This window comes from Suhomyces tanzawaensis (assembly GCF_001661415.1).
Source record: "Suhomyces tanzawaensis NRRL Y-17324 unplaced genomic scaffold CANTAscaffold_1, whole genome shotgun sequence".
In the NCBI taxonomy this organism is placed as follows: Eukaryota; Fungi; Ascomycota; class Pichiomycetes; order Serinales; family Debaryomycetaceae; genus Suhomyces; species Suhomyces tanzawaensis.
Window position 1 is genome coordinate 1371529 of NW_017963636.1, and position 27460 is coordinate 1398988.

Sequence of the window (27460 nt, forward strand, 5' to 3'; positions counted from 1 at the left end):
GTTGATTGTCGCGATAAATATGGAGATGGCTGAGATAAGACGATCGCGACAGATCTGGGGAAGACGAGGATATTGATGGTTTTATGGATAGAGCAGACGGGACCACTTGGTGTAGTATAGAACAACGATACAATTTTGGGGTGAATTGCATTGAGTACTTTCATGGGCAAGATACTTAAAAGTGGCCAGTGGTGCTGAGTGACGGTATGAACTACAGAGGGAAAGATAGACTCAGTTATTGACTGGTCAATTCTACTCTTTATACTTATTAAACACAAGTTATCTACTACAATAATAATAGCGATTTTTACTCTGCCGATTCTTAGGATTTCCTGTCATATTCTTAGTCAGTTTGATTAGCGTGTAGTTGGTAATTTGGTGTGATATCGCTGCAATGAGAAAATGTTGAGATGGCATAGAGCAGAATGATACAATTAATCTTCAAGTGCAATCTCAGGCAAAAAGATCAGTCTGAATACCAGATCTATGCTGCCAATATTCGATCACAATAATGACTGGTTTGTCCAGAGTTTGAGTTAAGTCCGTTATGTAGAATAAGAGAACACACAGAACACATTAGAAGAAAGGACACCAACCAAAGTAGATCAACGCCAAATTTGACTCGCTGGTCGCTTCCTGGATCAATTCTCTCACCACTGCCTCATCGCTCAAACCACCTGCTGTCAATTTATCCATTACCGTCAGCACTGCTCTTCCTGCTTCTGAGCCGTCCTCCTCTGGCTGGACCACCCACCCCGTATCATCGTCCTGCAACTTCTTCTTCCGAATGGGAGACAATGCCCAGGAGTACAACGGATCCCAGCGGAGAACGTCTAGGATCGAGATGATATGGTCTTTGTTGGCCCTCAACACCTTGAACGTAAGCTCACAAGATCTCTTGAAAACACCCTCCACTCCAGTGACTCCTAGTCCATCCACTAAGTCTCTGGTCAACCTGAAAGGCACGGTTTCAGGTATGGGCAATCGTTTTCCCTGGTCAAATGCAACTCCAAGATCAATATGGATAGGTTCTCCCGTGCTTTTATCAATTAATATGTTATTGCAATGGCGATCACCCAATCCCAACATATGGCCTACCATAGAAGTGGTTGCCATTCCATGACTATAGGAGATTCTGCTCTTGAACCAGGAATCGGGCGTGACAAAGTTCTCAAAGAAGAAGTACCGTAGTACGGGGTGAATACCGCTAGTAACTTCTTTATAAACCCTGATACGCTCCTCTTTATCATTCGACTGACAATCTTTCATTTTGATTCTCGCCTTGTCTAGCTGAAGCAGATCGTACTTTATATGGTACGGTTTGACAATATCTACCAAGGCGATTGAATTGGCCACAAACTCAATGATCCCCGATTGTGGTCCAATGGGAACGGCCTTGTAGGTTCTAATAGCCAATTTTCGACGCCTGGTTTCTCTGGCACGATGGAAAATATGATTAACTTTTTCGAAGACTTGCTCCATAATGGAGTCTTGTCTGAGATCATCAGTACCATGCTTAAAGAGAATCTTATGCGTGGAGCCGTCTGTAAGAGTAAAAGTGGCAATCTTTGGCAAACTCAAACCAGATGTTGCAATGGATATTTTGCAGTCAATTCTATGCAATTTTGGAATGTTTTTGTACATTGTCGTCTGGTCAAGAGGCAAGTTCTTTGTTGGTGGTGGAATATGGGGAAGAGATTCAAGCCAGTATTTTCCAAAGCTTGCTCTGTCAAGGTTAAGACTTTTTCCTTTAGGAACCTTGTATTCCGCAAGTTTGACACTTTCATTGCAGAATAGTTCAATCGTGGACAAAATTTCTTGATATAAAGGATTTTCATGACTGAGTTCATTCCATAATTTGTTCGCAGCCATGTATTTCGAAATAATGATACCACTTGTGATATCACTGGAATACGCCTCATGCTTTCTAAGTGACATTAATTGATAGAGAGTATGATGCGGATGATCCACACATAATTGAACCAACAAGAGGTGAAGAAGGTTCTGAAATGAAGTCTGTTCATTTGAAAGTCTTGAAATGAGTTGTGCACACCAGCTTATTAATTTATAAGAGGGTAGCTTTAAAAGGAAGTTTTTAATAGAGGCATTAAGAACGTCTCTGTTTGTATTCTCCAACCATAATGAAAAAAACTTATCAAGACATTCCTCGCTTCCACCAAACGAAACACTTTTAAGATATAACTCCACAGCTTTAAAAGAGAACTTTTCCTTGTTGGACTTGATGTTTTCGAGTTCATTCGTCTCCAGTTGAAGTTGATGCTTTAGTTTAACATAAAACTTCTGAACATTTTTCTTTTCTTTGGCCGAAACTGACGTTTTGCTATAATGTGATTTTAACTCTTCAATTTCTTGTTTCTTGTTAGCGACCCTCTTTTCAAGTTTCAGTATATCTTCATTCAAACCCCTCGACTTATACTGTGTCTCACAAAAATGAGCTAATGCTTCATATACCTTGGGATCATTTCGATGGGGCTGTTGAGATTCAAGGGCCAAAGTTTCTTCACTCATCCATCTATAAGTTGGAATCACATATTTTTCCATTATGTTCGATGCCAAATCTTGACGAGATTCAGACATCCATTCAACCAATCTAGAATTAACAACACTAATTGAAACACTCAACTGATTCACAGGGAGAGAGATCCCACCATCTTCCTGAATTTCCTGAAGCATTAAAACTGGAATACTTGTCTGTCCTTGTGACCATAAGGAACAAGCATTATGATATTTGGAGAGATTAGAAATCTGTTTAGTAATAGCATCAGCAGAAGATATTTTGTTTTTTGCTATCCGGTCTAACAAAATAGTCGAGCTTATCATTTTCTGTTGCTTTCTGTTGTTACGAGCAATGTTATTAAACCTGGATAACTCGTTAATGATAGCAAGCCAATGCCAACGAGACTGCTTACCAGATTGGCCTGCTAGAATTTGAAAGGCTACTTGTCTTGCATTGAGTATATTTTCCGAAAAGTCAATATCACAACGTTCGAACCACTTAGTTTGATCATTGAAATTCTCAATGGGTTTAACAAAGTCGAAATCTTGATCTTCATAGTCAAATGCAGTCAACCCTAGCGGGTTCAGTGTGCTTTTAGACTCTGCCAAACCATTAAAATAATCAATGATATCCCTAACACTCTCAAGAGTTGCAATCAGCTTCATCCAGCTAAGTGACTGATTCCCTATAGTCTTAATATCCAGGAAACTATCAACGAAGCGATCCTTATTCGAAAGGACTTCAACAAGCATATTCTCACATATGTTCGTGCCAGGTGCTGAGCGTTCAAGAATTAGTTTCAAGGCTTTGTAGAGTATCGCGTTTTCATTATCTGGCTTCTGAACTGCTGGTAAATCCCAACAATTCAATTTCCATGCCCACTCATAATTATTAGAACCCTCCTGGTTAAGCATTTTGGAAACACCCAAATAACCGTTGGCTAACATGGATTTAAGGACAGGCCCCGAAGGAGTATTCTTATCATCCAATGTAATATGTGCATCAAGGTATCCACTATCAAAATTGAAGAGATCTGATGAAGTGGTTTCGACCAGTTTAAATGCATAATCCAAAGATGTCTCAACTGGCAAGCCATAAACAAGATCTTCATCGTCAAGAGATTGGTATATTTTCCTCAAGATAATTGAATTTGGATTTTCTGTTTTCATATTCACACAGTTGATATTAGAGCCATTCATTTTATCTTCAAAAATCATCAATGCAGTGTGATACAAGTTGATCTCCGAGGCAAGTTTATAGCATATTTCAAGGTCTAGTGAGTCAAATATGGCTCCGAAAGCGCTTAATCCTTTTCGAAAACATATACGCATTGAAACCAATATGTCCATAAAAAGTCGTATCATCTCGTTTGGCATTTCCATGTTGTGCATCTGAAAGACGGCCTCAGTAACAAGTTTTAACGCATCATTTTTGGTGTTGGCATAGTAGCAGAGAAGAAATGGCAACTGTTTTCTTGCAAATCCAGGAACCTTAGATGCAAATATGGCCATTAAAGGAGCAAGACTGATTTTCTCTGATAACTCGTTGAGAATGGACAGGAAAAATCGGAAAGCGAACATCTCAGCACCTTCTTTCGCTTTCTCATGGATGTTAGAAATGAAAGAATGGACATTTTCGTTCAATTGATAACTGGGTTCATCATTCAACTGGTTACAAGACTGATAACTCAACGGAAGTATGTATGTCAAATAGGGCGAAAGCAACAGCGAAAAGTCCTTTGCGTGTATGCTTGACGAATTGCTTGATTTTAGCATTTGGATCAAGGAACCCATGATACTTTCGGCACACGCACATATTTCTGGATTCTCATCTGACAAGTAGCTTTCAATCAGCCTCAATAAAATACCAAATGAGGATATAGCATTAAAGAAATCATTACCATCAATATTCTCAAATTCCCTTTGTTCCAAGATTCTTTCTGGACCATCCATCAAACCACCATTGAGATAATACTTTCCCAAGTATCTTGCACTCCAAAGTTTAAAATTGTTTGATTGCTTTGGATAATCAGTAGACTTCACTTTTAAAAGAATTTTAACCACGTTGTCACTGTAATCCAGTATAGTGCTCGAAATTTCGGATGGAAAAATGTTTGAAATTAGACTCAAGATATCATTCAAGTTTCCTCCACCAGTGCAAATCTCTATCTCTTTTGAATCGGCCAAGAATTTCTCAATTGACCACGGTGGTAAGTGCGTTGGAAATGATCCCAAAATCTCAACTGCAGTAATCAATATTGGATAGATGGATCTTTTCGATTCCAAATGTAAAATGTACTCCTTTAGATTCTTCAAAAGACTTTTCGAAAGCACTGCTTTTGGAGCCTTGAGGAGGACTGAGATGAGATGAATCATCAACGGAAGGACATCTTCAGCATACCTTGAAAAATACTGAATATCAAATGACTGGAGAATACCCAGAATGTCTTGACAAAAGTAAAGAGTTAATTCTGATTCTTCGTGCACTGTTGCATCCCCAGACAAAGCGCACAAACATCTTATGATGAGATTAACAACCTGAAACTCCAGACGAGTGTGTGATCCACCTAGTAAAACAATAAGTTTGATTTGCCTTAATAATTGTATCTTATCTTCGATGGACCTGGAACTTTTATATGTTAGAGAAATTCTTCTGATGAGAAAGTAAACCGTGTGTACATTCCAGAACTCTTTACCACCCTTACCATACTTCTGCACCAACTTTTGAATCAAATCTAAACTCGAATTAATAGAAATCGAAGTTTTTTCATTCTTTGGTAAGATGTACGAACGCAAAAATAATGAACTTGCCAGATCCGACGCGAACAAATCTTTCAAAAGAGTATCATTTGAAAGATCTGTATGACTTATGATTTGTAAAATGGCAATCTGAAGATCTTTAGTAAGCAGCAATTTGTACTGAATATTCTGATTAGCCAATAGCTCAAATATTTGGTTACGTATACCATCTTTGCTATAAGCCAAAGCAATGATTAGGGGGATACTTTCATTTATGATATTCGTCAAGGAAGAGTCTCTCGACTGTGCTATCTTTAAGTAAAGATTATCGACCTCTGAGTCTGTTTCTAAGGAGTGTTTTTCCTCTTTTGTTGTCATTGACACAGCAACAATTTCTTTGTAATTGGATTTTAAGAATTGGGCCTGATCATTGAATCCAAAAACTTTCCAAGGAAACAAACTTAGATTATCAAATTTCCACCAAAATCTCAATATCTCTAGCTTGTAACAGGTAAATAATTCTTTTGTATTTGATAAGTTCATAATATCGGCATAACCTTCAAGCGTGGGTTCCAAATAATGTGCAAACTGGCCAAATTTTGATAGCTTGAGTTGGTTAAACAACGACGTAATGAAAATGGATGTCGAATTTCTTGAAATAATCATGAAAAACAACGAGTAAGTTGATGCAGTCTCTCTGAGCTCCTCGGGATTAACAAAACAACTTACTAAAGCATGATATTCTATCGTTCTTTTCGAGCCAAGGAGCAGGTCAAGCCATTTGAGAATACTCACAGCCAAGCTTATCTTAATGATGTTCGGTGACTGGCGTACATAGTTGAGCATATTTGATTGGACAAGCATGTTACTTATTATCGTTTCATCGTTTCGCAACATGAATACACATAACCACTTGCAGTATTCAGTTACTGATTCTTGTGTATAGATCAATGCCTTTTCTCCACATTCTATTAGCCACCCAGACATATCAAAGCAATCTCTTTTAAAATCATCATCAGTTCCATTGACAAATAGTGATACCAGTAGAGTTAATAATTTTGAGACTGTGATTATTGTTAACTCGTTTCGTTCTAACTCATGATTTGTGAGAATTCTTTCACCCATTAGCCGTACGATTGAAGATAAATGCGGTGAAATGCTAGATGGTTCAATATGAGAATGTTCAATATAACCAACAAGGAAATAAACTGTACTAAGAAAATCAGGAAGGTTTAGTTGATCAAGATATATCGCCAATGAGGACAAACTGCTAGCAAATTGGAGGTTTCGCGACTTATTAAAGTTGATCAAAAATTTCGTTGATTCAACCGAGGGAATACAAGAATACTCTAATTTAAACTTGTTTTTTGAGTTTGCAACAGGGAAATCTTTCCTTGACCTAAATTTGACTTCATTGAACTCATTGCCAAAAAAATCCCCCAGCACATCCATTCCCAGATTATCTGCACTAATTAATTCCATTGGGGCGGCCGATGCTTCCCTGCTATCTTCATGAGAGGTAAAGTCATTAAACAACAAATAGTCATCAAGATTGATCGGCAAGCTAATATCCCACTCCATTCTACTCGCTAGACTCAAAATATTCAACTTGCTTTCGTCTGAAAGTCCTTTTGAAGACTCGAAAAGCTCTTCAGAATTCTGTTCAATCCTCGCACAAATAGACCCCATATTTCCAGAAACACTGAGTAATGACCCAAGTTTAATAAGTATTGATCCCCACTGGAAGTTAAGATATGGATCCAAACTTGACTCACAAGATCTCAATAGCACTTCAAATAAACCAGTAAAATCCTGCTTTGAGAGATGATCTAAGGCAAAATCTTTTATCTTAGAGTTTTCAGGTTTTTGATGGGATGTTTTTATTAGCATGAACTCTTCAAGCTTGTGAAATGTTTTCTCAAATAAACAAAATTCTGCCATTGGGCCACAATACAAAGATGGTAGTGCAGTAGGGACATTATACTCCACCTCAACTCCACATAACCATCCGATGAATTTAGGCAAACCTGAACAGCTCAATAATAAATTATTTTCATTAATCTGGTTTCTTTCTAATTTGTCAATCAGCCAAGTTTCAATTCCACGAGAAATAAGCGCTCGCTTCTGAAAGTCTATTCTTATCATGAATTTGTAGATAGCATACCAAAATTGAATAGCTTCGTTACTCAACATAAGCGGTCCATTTATTTTCGGAAGTTCAATTAGGCTGTCCAATTGTGTCACCAATGAAATGTCTGTGGTAATTTCTTCATTTGGTGAAAGTAGTACTAAGTTGTAGAATAAACTGCATGAAATTTGCCATGCTGAAGGATCTTTTAAACTTTGGAGTGAAAGCTTCAACAATTGCACGTGTATATCTGTCATGTCTGTCTGATAATAAACGATTGACCCGATGGAATGGAAAGTCCAAAATTTGAACTCATCTTTAAAAGACCATAGTGTCAATCTGGAAAGCTCATTCAACACAGAATTGTCGACATATGGGTTTTGTTCATCACTTTCTAGATAGAATACCAATAACTGTAATGTCTTTTGTTGTTCCTGTGCAGAAAGATGTTCTTTTGCTAATTGAATAAAAAATTCGGAGGGATTGGCCGCTTTATCTAATACACTGCTGAATCTATCCACTTTCAATCTTTTTCTAGGGGTCTCGAAAGATTCTATTCTAGAAGAATCACTTTCGTCGGAGTTTTCAGAGAGAGACTGTTTCAACTTGTAGTATGTGCAAACTAGTCTGCTTATACCAAGAGCAAGCATCCAGGACTTGTGATTCCCCGACTTTAAATATATTGTGTTAAGTTTAAACCACGTCCTTTCATGATCGGTGGTATGGATAATTCCAATATCACTTGACTCAAACTTGTAATCGCCTGTATTCAATTTTGAGATAAGATTAAGGATCAACGTTTTTACGTTGTACACTAGAATATCATTAGTTTCCGGTCTTGTTTCTGAGAATGTTGGAGGTAAGGTCTGCGAGTCAAGGACTAAGGCCATTTCTTCTTCCTGGAACTCTTTTGTTAAGAGGCCCCAGTTCATTAAGCTGTGAGTTGCAGAAAGGTTTAAAAACGTTAGAATTTGAATTTGAATGGAATCCCAGGTTGTGTTATGGTTGTTTAATAAAATTTTCACACCCAACCCCAATAATTTATTAACGAAGGAAGCATCTTGCGTTGATAGCACTATGGCCAATTTGTTGATCAATTTTAAGTTTATGGTGACAATTTGGTGGTCAGACTTGAATAGTTGCAGGGAGTCCTCGATGATAGGGTACAAGATTTTGTAGTTATGATAAATATGCAAATAGTTTACCGAAGTCAGGCACTGGTACAAGTTGTGTAATGCTTCAAACATTGTAGTGATTAGCGAGTTATAGCTGTTGTTCCACTGTGAAATAAGCATGGAGAGCACCCGGGTCAAAAAATGGCAGATTCCGTTCCATTCTTCGATAGTTAAGTGTTCAATAAAGTAATCGAGGGCCAATATTCTATTGAAGATAATGGCAAAGTCCAAGGCGCATGGCTCGAGTACTTTTTGCTCTATGAAGAAGTTGTCTACGATATTGGAGGTTATTCCCAAGAGGGTCTTGTACTTCAATTGAATCGAGCTGGACTTCTCAAGGATGAGCTTGAGCGATAGGGCAGCCCTAGAGAGTCGGGTATCTGTGGCTGCTATTGGGTTTGCTTTGTATAAGGAAGATTCGAGTTGTATCAACTCAAAGATGGCATTTATGAGTAGTTTCAATTGCTTTGCCGTGAGGCTAAATCTGGAGGACGAAAGGGTATCAAGGAGAGAGAGTGCATCATTACGCTCTTTGATCTTGGATGATGCCAATGATAAGGTGATCCTGGATATATCTAGAGTGGACATGGGGCATTGGAGGAGTTACGCGTGCGACGTGATGCGTTTGAAATGGGGGGATAAGTGAGTAGAGACATTTGGCGATGGGACTCGCGGGACCTAGCGAGAACTGGCGGGACTTAGCGAGAACTGGCGGGACTTAGCGAGAAAAAAGATGAGTTTAGTGAGAATTGACACTCAGGAGTGATAAGGCGCGACCAACAGGGAGAAAAGAAATAGGAATTGCGGAGTTGGGAGCATCATAGGGCTAGTAAGGGTAGTGATAAGTAAGAGCAAGTCAGGCATTGTTAGTCCTTCTTCTGTCTTGCGATAAATCATGGACACTGATGCTTCCTCCAGGAAACAGTAATACGGCATATTTGTTCCAGACATTAAGAATGTAACTTCTCTACAAGCAGAGGTATTTTGGAAAGTATCACTGAGTACAAAGACGGGGCCATCTATTCTCAGGCTTCCTCAGAATTCAGCTAAGTATCAACTAGTGTTGGGTCCTGTGAGAAGTGCAATGGGTTGTGTTCACTTGGTTGATCTGTATAAGACATGTATCAACCGCTGGCCACTGCGACATCCTAATCTGGAAATTTTTGGAACCATTCTCTACACTTCTGCAGTTGGACATTTTGTATAAGATGATACGGGGGTCTGTAAGTACCTCCACCAAATCCTTATAGGAGATGTCTTCCAAACCGGTTGTATGGACTGGTAGGAGCTTCCAGCTCTTTGGCTGCGAAAGAGACCCTTTTTACTTGGACCAAAACGAATGCGTGTGCACACTGTGTGATCTGATAAAGAAAAGGAACCGATCATTGTACCGTTATCTGTGGTTGGGGTTGGTGATTCCCCCCTTGTGGTTGGCTAATATCGTGGTGCTAGTGTATCTTATGTTTCGTTCTAGAAATGTCCAGCCCATGCGATATGATCTGTTTCTAGAAATAAGAGGCGATCGAGTACCTCAAGAGCCGGCATGCAGGAGCATCGACGACTATGAGTTCTTGAACCACCACTTCTATAACCATGAGCTGTTGCGGAACTGCGCGGGATGGTGCCTCATAGGCTGTGTCTGCTATGGCTTTGTTGCAACCGAAATCTGGCTATTGGTGAGACTGACACGTGATTTTCCTTCTACGAGACGGGACTAAAACATGTTCCTCTATGCCACCAAGCTAGTAGGCTACTTGATCCAGTCAATCCTAGCCCATAAGTTAACCGGTCGCTAGCTTGAGTATGTAGTTCCTAATAAATGCACATGTGGTCGCACATTCAGGTGCAGCAGCCCAGCCACCAACCACCACTAAATGACCAGGTGTGGATTGTATTCGTACCACGATGACTCTCTATACTCACCAATGCTTTAAGCACAAATCTACCTTGCCAGTTTCGACTTCCCCATACTTTCATGTTGTATGAAATAGCGGGGCCGTTTGACTCTAGTGCGTGCGGCTTGTGCGCACGAGTCAGACCGAGTCAGACCGAGGTCAATTCGACCCGTATATATTGTCCCCATCCCCAGAACTAGCAACCCCATCCAAAATGTTCAAAAGAGCCCAAAACAAGTTCTACTCCACTTCGGCCAACCTTCTCAAGACTCCACTTCACGAGGCGCACGTTGAGTTCGGGGGCAAGATGGTGCCCTACGCCGGATTTGAGATGCCTGTGTTGTACAAGGACCAATCCCACATCGAATCACACAACTGGGTCAGATCCAAGGCAGGATTGTTTGACGTCAGCCATATGTTGCAGCATACCATCCAGGGCCCTCAGGCGCGTGCCCTTCTCGAGAAAATCACCCCAATTGACTTGGGGAGCTTGGGTGTCAACCAGCTGAGTTTGTCGGTGTTGTTGAACAACGAAGGAGGTGTTATTGACGACTGTATCATCACTAAGCATGGCGATAACGACTACTATATGGTCACCAATGCCGGTTGCAGAGAAAAGGACGTCAAGTTCATCAAGGACGAACTGACTGCCTTCGACGTCAACCACTCCACATTCGAGGGTACCTTGTTGGCCGTGCAGGGTCCTCAGGCAGCTGAATTGTTACAGAAGTTCACCACCGAAGACTTGTCCAAGGTTTACTTTGGTGAGTCTCGCTACTTGGACTTGAAAACGGGCGGCGCAACCACCAGAATCCACCTTGCTAGATCTGGTTACACCGGAGAAGATGGCTTCGAGTTGTCCATTCCTTCAGGTACTCCCGCAGAGCAGGCCGAGGCCTTGTCGTTCTTTAAGGTGTTGATCAACGAGTACCCGGATATTGCCAAGCCCATTGGGTTGGCTGCCCGTGACTCGTTGCGTTTGGAAGCCGGAATGTGTCTCTATGGCCACGAGTTGACAGAAGAAATTACACCCATCCAGGCCTCGTTGGCATGGTTGATTCCAAAGTCCAGAAGAGCCGATGGCGGGTTCAACGGGTCCTCTAAGATTTTGGGTCAGCTCGCAGACAAAAGCAGCGTAACCCACCGTCGTATTGGAGTCAAGTCCAAGGGCCCATCTCCTCGTGACGGAAACAAGATTTTCAATGCCGAGGGTAAGGAAATAGGATACATCACCTCTGGGTCTCCTTCGCCTACTTTGGGAGGAAACGTTGCCCAAGCATACATCGACAAGTCCGCCAAGATTGGTAGCGGGATCAAGATTGAAATCAGAGGCAAGTTGAGGGACGGAGAAGTCGCCAAGTTGCCATTTGTTCCAAGCAAGTTTTATAAGGGTTGAGCGGCCGGGGTAATAGATTTTGCCTTGTCCACATAGAGGTAAAAATAGACAGCGATAGCCCAGTCAATTGTAGCCATAAGGGGTTTATTTCATGCATATGAGATGGCGCCCTTCCCTGAAGTCATTATGCCCTTTAGGGACGCTGCCTTCGTCTCACACCGTAATGTTCGCCCTGCTGCCGCTGCCACATGATAACGGCCTCAGGCGCGCATTTCTCCATACAGCTGACGATGTACGGTAGCGCCGGGTATCTGGTTTAGATTAGACGGTGAGAACAGTAAGAAGGCAGTGCCACCAATTGGCGTCCATCTTGGAGAGCCGTTGGAGCGCCATCGGAGCAAGGTGGGAGAGGTTTTATTGTTTCTGTTGCCTCTCCCCCTCTTTCGTCCCACCATTTCTGTCTGACTCGTAAATCCACAATACTAAGCTCAAAAAATTTTCGTCTCCAATGGCTCCTTCAACCAACAAGCTTGTTCGAACAATAACGGAAAACTACCAGCGGACTCCTATTGTGTCCACTTCCGCAACAATTAATCCAATCCGGACAACAATCCACCTCTAACAAACCCCAATTTTACCGATTCCAGAATAATAGGTATGTGCAGGCGTGTTCCTGCGAGTCTAAAACCCAGAAAATATCGTGCAGGAGTAGGAGGTTTGGGGCAGGTGAGAGAAATGGAGCAGGGATGGGGCTAGATTGGCTTCAAAACGGTGGCTAAAGACAGGTTGGATAGGCTGCTTAGGTAGGCACGCACACGTGGCGCACTTTGGGAGGCTCTAGGGAGCTCCGAAGGAGGCCAAGCCTTCTGATCGCCGCAGCACTCCTCCAGCGATAGCGACAGGAGCGTCGATGCCGAGAGTCACGTGATATGTAACCGGAGGTATCGCGCGAGCGCGTGGTGGCTGCAACCGCGTCTGTGGTAGCCCGTCCCATGGAGCCAGCGGGAGGCTCCAAAGACTGCCAGCACGAGCCACCAGCTGTCCTCCCACATCTCACAGTTGTAGCAGTCACTATTAACTGGCCAGGCTATCTTGGCCTCCGCCAAACCGTACTCCAACGCGCACCAAAACAAACATCATCGCGGCAGGCGCTGGCAGATTCACGCCATTGAGCAATTCACGCCGCGAAGTCACGGTCATTCGAATTACATCACCATTTCACGTCTAGCGTGGTTTTTCGTCTATCCCCAATATAAAGCCCGGGGTTCCCGTTTGAATCTGCCTAGGTCGTTGGTCTGAGAAGCGAACAGTAGTAGTTCGGTCAGGTATTAGTGTTTGTTGCTCCTCGATTGTTGTTGTCTGCGTCATGTCCTCCACCCCTTCGCCCACCAAACGGTCGGTGTTGTCCCCCAAGCCTTCCAACATCTCGTCACCCTTCAGGAAGGCTGCTCCTTTCACCAAGCTGTCTCCATTGGTGCACCACAAACCTGCACTGGTTGCAACACCAGCCAAGAAGCCCAAGCTCAACTTCACCATCTTCGAAGACTCGCCCGCCCAACATCCTGTGGACGTCGAGTTGTCGCCAGTTTCCAACAGGCCCAACCACTACGACCAGGAGAACATCTTGCAGCCCAAAAAGGTGGCAGAACCTGCCCACCGCCCCCACGCCAGAACCCCCTTGGGTGACTTGAACCTCAACCAGTTTGCTGGATACATCCATTACACTGGCGGCGAGTCCCGCCAGTTGGCCGAGCTCTACCAGCCCGCCAACTTCAACAATGACTTCAACTCCTTGCATAAACACACCAACATCCCCTGCTATTTGACTCCCAGTAGAGCCGCCAAAGACAAGTACTTGGTGAGATCAAACATGGACAGTGTCGACGAGCTGGAGGTAGACGAAACTGACGACGCCGAGCTCACCTTGCTCAGGAAACACCACAGGCTCCAGAACCGTGTGGCCACCACTGGTATGGTGAAAAAACACAGGAGGTCGATGTCGGTGGGCAAGAACGACGCCAAACTCAAACTCATAAGGAAGAATAACTTCACTATCTTGTCTAATTGATACCCAAATGCATACACGCCTAGTCAGTTGTAGTCGCAGCGCGAATGGTTGCAAGAAATTGCGCCAGAGGATTGTAGCTCGCGGTGGGCGACTCGCAAACTGCACTGGCCGCCGCCGGATTCTCGCTAGCTAGTGAAGAGCATATGGCCGTTCTCGCTATCTGTTCTAATTGCCGCTGCGACTCCTCAGTACTACAATTGTCAAAACCCATAATTCATTATTCTATATTCTAGTTACCAAAAGCCTTGTCAAATCCAGTGAACACAAATCTGTATCTGACATCACCATTGTGGCATCTGGTCAATGCCTCGTGACAGTTCTCTTCTGAAATGTCGATCTCTTCTATCCATGGCTTGACGCCCTTTTCGGCAGCAATTTCAAGCATCTTCATAGCTTCCTTCTTGGATCCCAAGAACGAAGAGCCAAACGAACCACCATTGCCAAGGAAGCTGATTGGAGATAACTGGAAACTATCTTTGGCTGGTGGCAAGCCCACCGACACGAAGTTGGCATCCACCTTCAACACATCCAAGTAGTCGCTCAAGTTCAAGCCATCCACACCAGAAGCACAGTTCAACATAAGGTCGAACGAGTCTTCGTACTTGGTGTTCCAGCCCTCTTCTTCACCAGTGGCAACGAAGGAGTCGGCACCCATGCTCAAAGCCTGTTCCTTCTTGGAAGAGGATCTGGAGAAGGTAACGACCTTTGCACCCAAGGCGTTGGCGAATTGAATGGCCAAGTGTCCCAAGCCACCAATACCAATGATACCAACGGTCTTACCGGTAGCATCTTCACCCAAGTTTCTGATCAAGGGAGAGAAAACAGTTAATCCGGCACACATCAAAGGACCAGCAACTGTGAAGTCCATCTTATCGGGGATAGGGAAGACAAAGTCCTCGTCAGCAATAGAGTGGGAGGAGTATCCACCTTGGGTGACATACCCGGTCTTTTCGTCGTGAGAGTTATAAGTAAGAACTTGCTTCTTGCAGTAGTGTTCGTTGTTGTTCTTACAACGAACACAATCCTTACAAGAAGCACTAGCAGCACCGACACCAACACGCTGACCAACCTTGAATTGGGTGACCTTGTCACCAACAGCCATGACATGGCCCACGATTTCGTGGCCCACGACGAGTTCCTTTCTCTGCATAGGCATCCATTGCTCTCTCAAAGTGTGGAGATCACTTCCACAGAGACCACAGGCAACGTTCTTGATGACAACATCGTGTGGTTGAATTTGCTTTCTTTCGTATTCAACTAGCTTTGGCTTGTTCCAGTTTTCGCTGCTGCTGACTGCGAAACCTTTGAAGTATTGTGGTACTGCTGACACGGACATATTGATAATTATTGATATTGATTTAAATTGAGAGAGGATGGCCGTCTTTTATACCACGGCCCAGCTGGAAAAGATTTTGCATTCTACGGATGATTACATATCCTTGTCGCTCATACATGCAGAAAATGGTGCTGTTCACCCAAACATCTGCAAGACTCGGTAAAACTAGAATTTTTTAGTCCAGGCACATAAAAAGGCCGCAACCGAAGGCCAATTGCCGCCGTTGCTGACGTGATTATAACTGCTCGGCCCTGAAGTTTGGAGGGTGTTATGCTGTCGGAGGTTGCGAGCACTGGAATTAAGTCCGTAACCTGCAAAGATCGCTCTACTAAATCTCTCCAGTGCTGAATAATCCGGCAGCACTGGCAAATTTGTGCAGCTAAAAATTTGATGGGGCGGAAAGTTGACATCTTCTATAAGGTGCATCATCGCCACCTATAAATTTTACCGCCAAGTACCTGAAAACTCATGGAAACGATCAGACCAACAGTGTTCTATTCCTAGTGTTCTATTCCTATGCTCGGTACTATCCATAGTGAACCCTGATTATGTCGTATGCAGTTTTGACACCGCTGATCTTTTCCTGTTATGTCAATTTTTGGTTGCGGATAAAGCCCGACCGTTGGAGTCTAACCTGCAAAGTATCTATTCGTCACAAGTCTGTCCCAGTTTCCGGAACAACTCGGTAATGCACTCGACCTACAGCATGCAATCGGCACTACAATGTACATTACATGCTTTAGATAATTAATAAGCGACTGATTTTGTTTACAGATTATTGACACGTACTACTTCTTACCCTTTTTCTTTTTCTTCTTCTTATCACCGCTTGACGAAGAAGTCTGTGATTCGGGAGCTGGCGATGAAGTTCCAGATCCAAATTCAAGAGCCCCCTGATGACCACCTCCAAGCTTCTTTCTTTCCTTCTTAGTTGGCTTGTAATAGGATCTCAACTTCATGGGCAACCATCTTTCCTCGTCTATCTCAAACTCCCCTTCAGGCTTAAGCACCTTGTTCTTAGAGAATTTAGGCACCTTTTGCTTCTTGGTACGCTTTTTGACGACCTTTGAAGGGGTTTTCTTGATAGTCTTTCCTAAGATCTCATGGACGGGTTTTTGGGGGACAATTTGGGAGGCTAACTCATCTACAGCTTGCGATGACACCAATTGCTCAAGGGACTTGGACGAAGCTAAACTCTCAATGGATAACAATTCATCGTTGGATTGGTTCAACACCGAGTTGATAATTTTATCCTGTCTCACAGTAGACAAGAATTGGATAAGCGGAGTGGCAGGTTCACCAGGCTTTTGGTTCAACAAGGCCACAGTCTTGGCGAAGTTGAAATAATGCAAATCATTGAAGGTGTCCTTTTCAGTGGCCAAGAGATGTTCAATCACTCGGTCTTCCTGTTTCCAGCCTTCTTTTCTCTCCTTTTCGATGCTCAAGAAAACACTTATTAACCCTGGCACAAGCTTAGCTTGTGTCAAGTTGACAGCGACAGCTGACTTCAACTCCCCGTAAGCACGGCTGATCGAATCTTCGCTCTTGGCAGCGAACAAGGTCAACAAGACTGTTACGATGTATTCATCTGTGAATTCATTTCTCAAGGCATTCAAATGTTTGTGGAGCTTTTTAGCGACTTGCTTGTCGAGTTCTTGATCTTCAAGGTCTTGGAATGATATGTCGATCTTCAATAAGACTTTGTACACCAATGGTACCAAATCACCAGTGAAATCCTTAAGATATTGGTTTATGAATTTATTGCTGATCTGCGAAGTGCTTAAAGTCCCGGTGGCGTATCTCAACTTCAAGCTATTCTTCTTGATGATTTGGTATTGGTACTTGGTAAGCTTTTGACCGAGTTTTTGTAAAGCTGTTTGATAGTCCAAGTCACGTTCGACCAAGTTTAAGTCGAGAGTCTGGGGGGTCAACAGGTACTTGTTGTTCTTGACAATAAGCTTGAGAATGGTATCTTGAATTGCATCCACATCAATGGAGTCCAACAATTCAATGCTCTTAGCGATCTCGCCTTGTAATTCGTAGACGTATGCACGGGTGAGTTTAATTGGAAGCACTTCTGAAATCAAGTCTGCTTGAGAAAGATCTATGTTTTGGGATTCACAGATCTGCTCTGCCTTTTCCAACGATTGCAAGGAGAGACTAAGGTCGTTATTGGATAATTGGATCAATGCCTCATTGAAGAGCAAGTCATAATTGTCACCATATTCGGAGTGATCGTAAGTTGATTGCAAACCAGTCTTGTGGAAGAAGTTCAACTGGGATATCACCGATCTTTCATTGACGATAACATCTACCTTGTTGTCATATTTGTTGTTCTCGATCAAGTCATGGTACAATTCCAAGGCCTTTTCGTACTCACCAATCTTGTAATAGTTCTGGGCTAAAATGTGCTTCAATCCCACTTTGAGACCTTCGTTGTCAATGTTGGTGCTATTGTACAATTCGACTAAGGCGTCTGATTTGCCAATTTTGTAGTATACATAACTGATCTCCAAGATTAAGGCAACAACATAGTCTTGTGGGATCTTCTGGATGATTTCATATGCCTTGTAGTATCTGTCAAGATTGATAAGGGATATTAAACAGTTCTTGAACGCTTTCAAATCGTCGTAGTTCTTGACTTTAGTGAGGTAGTCATACGAAATAGAAAATATCTGCTGGTGCTCCGAGAGATCTGCTCCGGGAGTCACATTCAACTTCTTGAATGCTTCAGCTATAGAGTTACTCATAGTGGTGTTAGTGGAGTATTGGTGGAGGTTGTTGGATTTTTTTCGATCGTTCAACAAAAAGTCGTGCGCCGGAAAATCTATACTGGTACCATAAGCGATAATGATACCAGTGCAATAGTGATAATGATACCAGAAGTAGTGTTTTCACACCTGGAAGATAGGCGAAGGATTCAATTTAGAAGAGGTTGGTTATACTTTAGCGTCCATGGTTCAGATAGTCAATGTTAGCTATTCAATTCTATATCCAACATGCCAGGCAAACGAATATTCAGAGAAACAAACTAAAAGAACAAATCATAGTGTGTCATGATCAAAAGGCTCAGAAATTCAATAAAATTTGCTAATAGATCCCTTTATTGGTATAATTCTTTTGTTTGGTGCATATCGCATGGGTGCAAAAGAATAATTTATCTAGGGTAGTCGTACTATTGAATGACGGGAAATTTACAAGAGCAGACCATATCCCTCATTGATTAGTCTTCGAGTATGCACTTGCCTAAAGACGGTATTGCTCTGAGTTGCAAATATATCCAAGGCATGATGCAGTTGAGTTTGTATCATTTTAGGGCGAACTGATTTACAGGGTTCCTAAATCGGAAGAATAATATTAATTTGAATCGGACTATAGTTGAGAAAGAATCTACTAGTCATTAATCTACTAGGCATGAAGTAGGAATTAATGGGGTTTTTTAGTTATTAGTTTTCAAATCACCGTGAAACCTGATAGACGTCAAATCTACTTCGACCCTCATCTTCACACCAACAACATCACTGGATAGTATAGGTGTCTGGGAGGAGCTACAGCAAAGCTTTAACCCATTGGCTACCTCTCTTCTTATATGAATTAGTGAGTGTATTCATATACTTTTGTAAATTCGGAGAAAAACTTACAGTCAGTAACAAAATTTGCCTAACTAGAAGAATCACTTGCAAAACTTGAACACAACAATAACACCTTTTACTCTGTTTACCACTTGCTGCCTTATTACAGATCTGAGCAAACACAACCGCCTGGTTTCCTTATCTTTCTTTAGATACAAAACGTGAGCGATAACACGTGAGACCATCGAAAAATTCCTCCATTCAAATTCTCAATATTTTGTATCATACTCCCTAGATACGCCATGCTTTCCAAACGTATTGTGGCTATTCGCCCTTTAAGCTCTTCTACAGCAGCTTCTTTCCAGCACAAAAACCAAATACTCAACAAATTTAACCAACCACAGAAAGACCTTGAGACTCCTTTGGAGTTGGCAAATCAATCGACCCTTCCAAAGACCCAACCAAAGCTTCTCAAGAAGGAACCACGTCAACCAACATCGAAAAACCCCTTCTTGTCAGATCACAAGATTGAAAATGATCCCAACTACAAAATGTCTGGCTTGATGCAATCCATAGGTCAACTGGTTATTAAGATTTTCTCAATCGATATGGATAAGACCAGAGCCGGACCAGTGGCAGGATCTCTCTACTACGGAGAGTGCAAGAAGCAAGCATTATACTACCCAAACGAACCACTCTCTGACACCGCCAAATTCTACTATGAAACGTTGAACCTTCCAAGATCCTTCAGTCAGTGGTTCCAGATCACAAATCTTCATTACTGGATCTTATCTGTCAGAATGAGAGCCATGCCTTTCAAATACGGAAAGAACTACCAACAAAAACTAGTCGACAGATTTTTCAGAGATATGGAATTGAGAATGGCTCAAGAATTGAATATCAGTTCCAACCGTATCATCGAGGGATACCTTAAAGATTACCATACCCAAATGTTAGGATCGATAGTCAGTTTCGATGAAGGTTTAATGACTGACGACATAACATTGGCCGGTGCTTTGTGGAGAAATGTCTTCAATGGTAACCCAGATGTCGACATGAGACACGTGGAAGCATTAGTGGGCTACGTTAGATCCCAACTTTACGTGTTGAACAAGATGAGTGACCGTGAGTTTGGTTTTGGAAAGTTCAAATTTGTTCCACCTAACGAAGTGGTCAAGCCATTGACAAAGGCACAGGAAGAAGAATTGAGAGCCAAGGTCAAGGCTGAATTTGACTCGCACAATTTGCCATCCCAAAGGAGTGTTTTATCATTGGATGAATAAACAATTTTAATGGGGGCAGCGGGGCAAGCATGTTATGAATCTTATTGGTCGAGTTTGGGACTTTCTCGATTGTCTGGTCACATTCATAAGAGCGAGCAAGCATGCCATGCGGCTCGCAAGCATCCATTCCATGTATATAGCATTGGGCCGCTTACATAAGGTGTTACATAATATAATTTATTTAACTTGGTTAGATGTGTAGAAGTGAACCTTGGTCAGCCTAGATCTGACCAATACGACCTGATTACCTTGGTTATACCGATGGTGTTAAGCAAACACCGACGGACACGCACATTGCGTGTCCGTCCCATGAGCTAGCTAGCTAGACTTGATGCAACGGGGTCCTAAAGTATTCCTGTACCTCAGAGCTTTCCCTTTTCCAAGGATTCTTGCCAATCCTTGCCCTTACTACCTCTGATCATCACGTTCATGATGGCGTAGTCTTTGCCCTCGACGGCATTCTTGGACGAGTTGTCACCTAACATGATGTCCTCGTAGAATCTGAAGCCAAATCTCTCGTAGATAGGGATGTTGTCGGGGCTGGAACTTTCCAAGTAGGCGATGTTCTTGTCGGACTTATCAATGAAGTTCTTGAACACAAATTCGAAGTGCTTACGCACGTTACCCTTTCCACGGGCAGAGGGGAGCGACCCCAAATAGACCAAGGTATAGATGTCCTTATCGCTGAATCTGGCATCGTTACTTATGATACGTTCACACGAGTCGTGTAACAAGGGCAACATTCCGTAGAACACTTTTTCTCTGCCCTCGGGACCAAACATGTCCCACACTTTGCCGTAGCCTGCTGACATGAGCGTGGGGAACGAGTCCAAACCGTCTTCGACGGAGGTTGGCGTGGACCACACAGCCACCGTCTCGAAGGTGTCTTCAGTCTCGTTCATTCCGAGGCAGAAGCCCTTGGTGATGTGCTGGTGGACGTAGGCCTCGTAGAGAGCCAATTCGCATTCGTCTCTGTACTTTTGGTCAGGGATGTGAGCAGTCAAAAGCTGGGCCAAAGCGTCGGTACGGAAGGAGTTCAAGAGGCAGAAGGCGGCCTTCTTGACGTCGGCGTGGGTCAAGATCTTGATGCCCTTGGCGTGGGCGTCCTGGACAAGACTGGAGGTGGAATTGGATATATAGGCTTTGGACTGGGTGGACATGGCGATAGTGTCACGTGATATACTGGAGATGGGGATGAAGCTGGCTAGTAACGAGCTGGTCTGTGGTGGACAGACTGGCTGGCGACAGCTAAGGCTTATATAGAACGGTTCTGTTTCAGGCCTACGGCCCAACTAGCCGTTCTGATGCGCCTTCCAGAACAAGCGTCAGCGCAATTGCACCTTCCATTTCTGGCCAGTGGAATGCGCATCGGGGTACAGATTAGAGGAGGTGGAAGCGACGATTCACAGGGGTGATATTCTGAAATCAGAACGGATGGAGACTGAATCACGCCACAGACAGCGGTACAGTAGCCAGTATCTCAATTCAGTGGGGTGCCAGTAGGAACCAGGCGGTATCCTTACCAGAACTGCAGCCATCTGGTCCGCTACACTGTCGCCAGTCCGAGCGCAAGGCGCGATGCGCTCTTTCGTGTTAGGTAATCGCGGAATTGGGTCGACTCCGTTTCTGACCTACTATGATCTCCAGAATGATGGCTTAAAAAAGTCGGGATCCGAGCACCACTGGCACTCATTGCGCCCAAGGCTGCCAGTGACCCAAATTGTGGTTCGGAGTCGCCACACGCAACCACGCTCGGATACCCCTGGTCATTTGAGCCAAGCTTATTGCATCTGTGGTGCTCGATTTCCGCAATCCGGGGTAGCGCAAGAGAAGCCGTTGGGGAGGACCCCTCGCGGAAGAGGGGGAATTGGAGGTTTGCGAGTGATTGAAGAACTGTTGTTTGACGAAGTGGTGCAATCCGATGGGCCCACCACAAAGCAATGATCCACCACTCTACTGCTCCATAACTCTGAACACACACCAGGCCATGTAGCTTGTGGGGGGATGAAAATTAGTATGCTTACCTAAATGTAGTGGAGTAGAATTCTTACCGCGAGATGATCATCATGCGCGAGCTTGTTTTGGGGGCCAGGGGTGGACCTTCGTGACCCAGACAATTGCGCTTTCGTCCAGCTAGTCCCCACAAGAGGCCACCAGCCTCACATACCACTGCAAGAACTTTCCCGTAGTCTCAGCTAGAGATTCAGCTTGTAGTCTCAGCGAGAGACTCACCAGATGAGCTACCCGGACACATAATCACGTGACCGGATATCCATCAAGCGAGGATGGTCCACAGTGTCTACTCCAGCACCATGTTCAGCTCGCTCCTCCCCAAACCAAAGCATGCTCCCTACGACCCGAGTCTCAACGTGAGAGTCTCGCGTACAACCAGTCGCCACTCGTCCCAGCTTCTCCATCTCCCTAAAAGCTCCAATAAAACCATCATCGATAACCCGCATACCAACAACACCATTTCGAAACTTCACCTAAACCCGGACGGAACTTTGGACTATAACCTCACAATCGCATCTGCCACAGGCTCTAATGTTCAGGCGTCATATGAGGACACCATCGCCTTGAAAAAGCGGTTTCCCAAGCTAAAGCATCATTTTCCAAGGTACGATTTGCATACCAGTCCAGACAGCAGCCTTCAGAAAACCGTGCGAGAGACCAAAAAGGCCATTGCAGCACTCATGAATCGCGGGGCAGGCTCCTCGTCCAAGAGCACCAACGAAGTGTCGTACGTGAAGTACGAAAACAATAGTCTTGTGGAGGGAGAAGATAGGGGACGGGTGATCCAGATACGAGAGTTCCAGGAAGACCCAATGCTCCCGCCCAAATTCAAGCTCAGAAAGAACCGACACAAAGAACCGTCTCCCCCTCCTCCTATTTTGAAGAATACAAATGCCTCCCAAACGAAATTGACCAAGGAAGACAGAGAGAAATGGAATATACCCGCAGCAATCTCCAACTGGAAAAATAATCAAGGTTTCACCATCTCCTTGGATAAGAGGGTTATGGCTGCGAATGGTGGAAAAGAGGAAGAGGTTCCTGATTTAAACATTGAGAAATTTGGCAAGCTATCGTCTGCTTTGGAAAATGCCGATAAGGAAGCAAGAGAGGAGATCCGCATTAGAAATGAAATGATGCGAGAGTTGGCCATCAAGGAAAAGCAGGAAAAGGAGGCGAAATTAAGGGAGTTAGCTGAAGCTACTAGGCGAGAAAGAGGAAAAAGAGCAAATCATGATGGTGGGAGTGATTGGAAGAGAAGAAAATGAGGAGATATTTACCCAGGGGTTTGTTATAGAGTTAGTTCCCTCGTCGAAGTCTTAAATGCTTTTATAGATCAGTCAATATCACGACGCACCAAAAGTGCTCATGTGTGACTTGCAATGACTGGAGAATTCCAAATAGGACAATCGAAAAGATTCAACCAATTTAATAATAGGACATCCATAACCTACACCAGTATCTGATTGTACGAGCTTCTAAAATTACATTTAATAATACATCCTATTTATACATATACTAACGCTTTTTTGGAGGTCTTCCTCTGGTGTGTTTAACCTTAGACTTATCTCCTCCTTCGTACAAGGACTTGTCAAATTCATCAAGTGCTGTAGAGTTGACCCATTCCAAAACCCTTTGCAAGTCGCGAGTTTCTTTCTTCTCTTCCAATTCTGAAGTCAATTCTTTCTTTAATTTATTCAAGTCATCAAGTTCTCCCAATTCAAGGATTTCTCCCACAGTAGTGAGCTTTTGACGCTTTCTAGGAGCACTCTTGTTACGAAGTTGCCTCTTTTTGACACTCGACGGAGCTATGGTGTCATCATCATCGAACTCATCATCCTTTTGTAAAGCTTCAATTCTGGCATCGACTTTACTCAAATCATTCTCAATCTTTAATTCCTCTTCTTGGGCACTGTTCGTGGATAATGCCTTCTTTCTTGCTTCCATGGTAGACACGATCACGTCTTTCACAGAAACCAATTCTTTTCTCAAGGTAGATTCTCTCTTACCCCATGGATTGAGCCAATTGATTAATTCATCTATTTGCTCAGGTTCATCGTAATATCTCCAATTGGTACCATTGACTAAAGGATCAGGAAACTCTTCTATGGTTTTTCTTTGCAAATTGCTTAACTCCTTGATAAGCTGATTGGCTTTCAAGGCTCCATGACAATCCACTATCAATTCCTTAGTTCCTGCATTCAAACGATATATCTCATTATTCTCAAATGAAACACCATAGAGCTCCGAAACTGTCTTTGTGAAAGGTTCAGGAAGACTCTTGAAATCTAACTCTTTGATCAAATCTCCTGAAGGTTCTCCTTTGATTTTAGTTTTGGAATCTTCCTGGGCCTGTACTTGGACATTTTCGATTCCTTCTGTCAAAGGAACAGGAACTTCTGAAGAATGTTCCGTCAATTCAGATTTAATATGAACATCTTCACTTTTTATCTTTTGTTGTTGATAATTTTCGAATTCTAACTCATTATACTTCTGATTGTACAACTCACTCTCTTCGAAAGTTCTACCGAAATGAATTCTCAAATCATCATTTGATGGTCCTTGAACCCATAATCTGCCCATTAAATAGGTTTCGTCGAGAACATCATCTCCGTCGTCATCAACTTCTGCTGAATCTTCGTTTTTTTCCTTCTCTTTTTCTTCATCTTCATTTTCGTCATCATCATTTGTTCCACCGTAAAATGTAGGAAGACCATTATTCTCGAACCACCAATACCTATTAAATAAACGATCCTTACCTAAAAGCTTGACTCTCTGACAGTCCAACTCAGTCAACTTTCTCTCAATATCTCTCTTATCCTTTCTTAATTCCTCAAGCTTAACCAAGTAGTCCTTTCTTTGGTCCCAAGCTTTCTTAAAATCAGGATTCTTTGATGCAATTTCCTTCTCATCAACATTCATCTCAACAACTCTTAAGTTCAACCTATACCTTTTGACAGTGGGTGTTGCCGTATCTTCCTTGCCGTTGGACAAGTTTGAACTAGCTTTTTCAGGTTCATTTTGCTTTGACAAAATTTCCTGTATTTGAACATTTAACTTTTGGGCAGCTTCAAAATTTGTTCTGTAATCCTTGAGGTTATCCAATCTGTTTCTTCTCAAAACCGTTGACTCCTCTAAACACTCATCGATATAATTTCTCACTAGAGTTCCGTTGGCCAATAATTCAACCAAAATGGTTAACACTTTGAACTTCAAATTGATATCCATTTCTTCGTAGAATTGGGATTCCGCAACAGCAGGAGAAGGAGAAGTTGATTTCGGTGCCAATACCTTGTAAACTTCTTCAATGACAGGCTTATAAACAGGGATATATTCTACCATGGAAAGAACCCCAAGCAAAATTATTTGCCAGTTGCCATCTTTAAATGTCCGCTTACGAAGACGATCATGCCAAGGAATGTTTCGGTAATTGATCAAGGAGTACGCATTGTGATCGTTTGACGATTCACTAGAAAATTCGCTTTCCTCCTCATCCTCATCCTCCTCATCCTCATCATCACCTTCCATTGGCTCATCTTCATCTTCTGCTTCTTTATCTGCTTCTTCGTTATCATTTTCTGATTTTCTTCCAATTTTATTCTTCTTGGGGCCTTCTTCGCCACCTGATTCATTTCCCGAATCTTCGTCATCGCTCTTCAACGTTTTATCATTTTGATCTGTATCAGAACCTCTATCCACATCATCATCTTCTTCGCCATCACCAACTTGATCCGATTTATGAATGAAAGATTTCTTGGGAGGAAGATTGATTAACAAACCAAAGATTGTGTCGTTCTGTTTGGCTAACTTAGATTGCTGAATAGTTGGCGGATGATTGGAGACAATAGCACTCAAAACAGCGCACCAAATTTCATCTAGGAGTTCACAGCGACCAATATCATTAAACTGTTCCAAACTCCAACCCATAGAATAAATGAAATCGTCAAAGGTGAAGGTATCTAGTTTTAACACTGAGTGGTACACATTGAGGAAAATCCATGATTGCAATGCCTCTTGCACTACTGATAATTTCTTCGTTGAAAGTTCTTTAATTTTCTGGACCTTCTCTACCTTGGCACTATCTTCGTTGTTCTCACTAATATTCGTCTTGATATCCTCTTTATACTCCTCGATCAAGTGTTCGTTCCAAAGCAATGCATTTTCAGGCAATTCTAACGTGCTAGGTTGAGGTTTGGTATTTTGTATATGGAATTTGATCTCCAAATCATCAATAATGTGTTTTTTGGAAGGTTGTAGAAGGGTTAGAGCATTGAAATTTGCAACAGTGATTTCCTTTTCATTAATAACGCCATTGTCGTCGAGTTCCAACTCTTTGCGCAACGATTCTGGTAAAAAGTGTGAGGGGAATTTTGTTCTCCTGTCAGCAGGGATTTTGGCAAGCTGATCTGGCGGAAGCCCTACTCTTGGTGCCTTTTTATTCCCGTTCTTGTCCTCTGATTTTATCACTTTCTTTTTTCCAGAAGCACCTGCTTTACTGCTTGTGGTGGCAGCAGGATCGGCTTTCTTCACTTTCTTAGAAGCAGCTGCCGCTTGAACTGATTTACGACCTTTCGATTTTGGTTCTTCAAATAAGGTATCCCCATTTGGAGTTGAATCAGCAAAATGCTTCAAATCTTCAGGATATTCTTGAGGAATTCTGTACTTGATAGCGAATTTGTCTTTGACCACCCAAGGAGCTCCTACTTTATGGGAGCGTGACATGGTCAACTTGATGAAGGTTTTAATAAGCCATTTTGTGAAATGGTTACGGTCTCTGGAGATCTTATCGGTTGTGACGATCGATTGCAGCATGTCATGTAGTCTCACTACTAGATACTTCGTTGTCACGTTATCGGAATTGCCGTACTGCACCTTCTCACGAATGGTTCCACGTTGCTTGGAGCCAGGGTGAATATCGCTGTCGTCCTCCAATTGGGATGTGCCGACCGACTCCAGGTGACTAGTTTTGATGTAGATGGTTTCGCCTGGAAAGTAATCGTTGCGGAAAACCAGATACACCTTATCAATGAGCTGATCGAGTCTTGTTATTCTGTTGAACTGGAGAAAGCGCAAGATGTGCTCTCTCAAAGCTTCCGGGAAATTCTTCTCCACACCCTTGATCTCTCTGGTTTCACTCTCATATGCTTCGAAAAACGTTAGACAGGAATTGCCGGTGATTTCACACACAAACTTACGGCGATGGTAGTAGTCCATTCTGGCCAAGTACTGATCGTAGGTGAGGAACCATTCGCGTGATTCGGGGATAAAAAACACCTCGGTCGATAGATCATCGGGGATGTCTGGCGGTCTGACAAACGTCACTTGTTTTCTTTTGTAAAGCACCATTTCGTGTGTGGATGCGGATAATCAGATCGAATAATGGCTGTTAAAATGGAAGCCG

At 42.9% G+C, this 27460-nt stretch overlaps 10 protein-coding genes across 10 annotated transcripts; 4 read left to right on the plus strand and 6 right to left on the minus strand.

Moving 5' to 3' along the window:
* Window positions 1-576: 576 nt before the first annotated feature.
* TEL1 (DNA-binding protein kinase) lies at window positions 577-9147 on the minus strand (the record flags this gene model as incomplete). Its single annotated transcript, XM_020209202.1, has 2 exons — window positions 577-3062; window positions 3129-9147. 2 exons carry the CDS (start codon window positions 9145-9147, stop codon window positions 577-579), a joined length of 8505 nt encoding a protein of 2834 aa, XP_020067032.1.
* A 1521-nt stretch (window positions 9148-10668) lies between these two features.
* On the plus strand, window positions 10669-11850 carry GCV1 (glycine decarboxylase subunit T; the record flags this gene model as incomplete). Its single annotated transcript, XM_020206456.1, has 1 exon — window positions 10669-11850. The coding sequence occupies one exon, from the start codon at window positions 10669-10671 to the stop codon at window positions 11848-11850; it is 1182 nt and encodes a 393-aa protein (XP_020067033.1).
* Window positions 11851-13156: 1306 nt separating this feature from the next.
* CANTADRAFT_3971 (uncharacterized protein) lies at window positions 13157-13858 on the plus strand (the record flags this gene model as incomplete). Its single annotated transcript, XM_020208815.1, has 1 exon — window positions 13157-13858. The coding sequence occupies one exon, from the start codon at window positions 13157-13159 to the stop codon at window positions 13856-13858; it is 702 nt and encodes a 233-aa protein (XP_020067034.1).
* A 229-nt stretch (window positions 13859-14087) lies between these two features.
* Window positions 14088-15194, minus strand: CANTADRAFT_45844 (NADP-dependent alcohol dehydrogenase; the record flags this gene model as incomplete). Its single annotated transcript, XM_020209252.1, has 1 exon — window positions 14088-15194. The coding sequence occupies one exon, from the start codon at window positions 15192-15194 to the stop codon at window positions 14088-14090; it is 1107 nt and encodes a 368-aa protein (XP_020067035.1).
* Window positions 15195-15276: 82 nt separating this feature from the next.
* On the minus strand, window positions 15277-15802 carry CANTADRAFT_127945 (uncharacterized protein). The gene has a single exon (XM_020206235.1). The coding sequence runs from the start codon at window positions 15621-15623 to the stop codon at window positions 15360-15362; it is 264 nt and encodes an 87-aa protein (XP_020067036.1). The 5' UTR covers window positions 15624-15802; the 3' UTR covers window positions 15277-15359.
* A 180-nt stretch (window positions 15803-15982) lies between these two features.
* Window positions 15983-17944, minus strand: CANTADRAFT_19521 (signal recognition particle subunit; the record flags this gene model as incomplete). The annotated part of the gene is made up of 1 exon (XM_020206457.1): window positions 15983-17944. One exon carries the CDS (start codon window positions 17942-17944, stop codon window positions 15983-15985), a length of 1962 nt encoding a protein of 653 aa, XP_020067037.1.
* A 1124-nt stretch (window positions 17945-19068) lies between these two features.
* CANTADRAFT_3973 (uncharacterized protein) lies at window positions 19069-20049 on the plus strand (the record flags this gene model as incomplete). Its single annotated transcript, XM_020208817.1, has 1 exon — window positions 19069-20049. The coding sequence occupies one exon, from the start codon at window positions 19069-19071 to the stop codon at window positions 20047-20049; it is 981 nt and encodes a 326-aa protein (XP_020067038.1).
* Window positions 20050-20411: 362 nt separating this feature from the next.
* CANTADRAFT_45988 (uncharacterized protein) lies at window positions 20412-21209 on the minus strand (the record flags this gene model as incomplete). The annotated part of the gene is made up of 1 exon (XM_020209276.1): window positions 20412-21209. The coding sequence occupies one exon, from the start codon at window positions 21207-21209 to the stop codon at window positions 20412-20414; it is 798 nt and encodes a 265-aa protein (XP_020067039.1).
* Window positions 21210-22361: 1152 nt separating this feature from the next.
* PRP45 (mRNA splicing protein) lies at window positions 22362-23327 on the plus strand (the record flags this gene model as incomplete). Its single annotated transcript, XM_020209010.1, has 1 exon — window positions 22362-23327. The coding sequence occupies one exon, from the start codon at window positions 22362-22364 to the stop codon at window positions 23325-23327; it is 966 nt and encodes a 321-aa protein (XP_020067040.1).
* Window positions 23328-23577: 250 nt separating this feature from the next.
* CANTADRAFT_44339 (uncharacterized protein) lies at window positions 23578-27405 on the minus strand (the record flags this gene model as incomplete). Its single annotated transcript, XM_020209096.1, has 3 exons — window positions 23578-24411; window positions 24496-26513; window positions 26556-27405. The coding sequence occupies 3 exons, from the start codon at window positions 27403-27405 to the stop codon at window positions 23578-23580; spliced, it is 3702 nt and encodes a 1233-aa protein (XP_020067041.1).
* Between the last annotated feature and the right edge of the window lie 55 nt (window positions 27406-27460).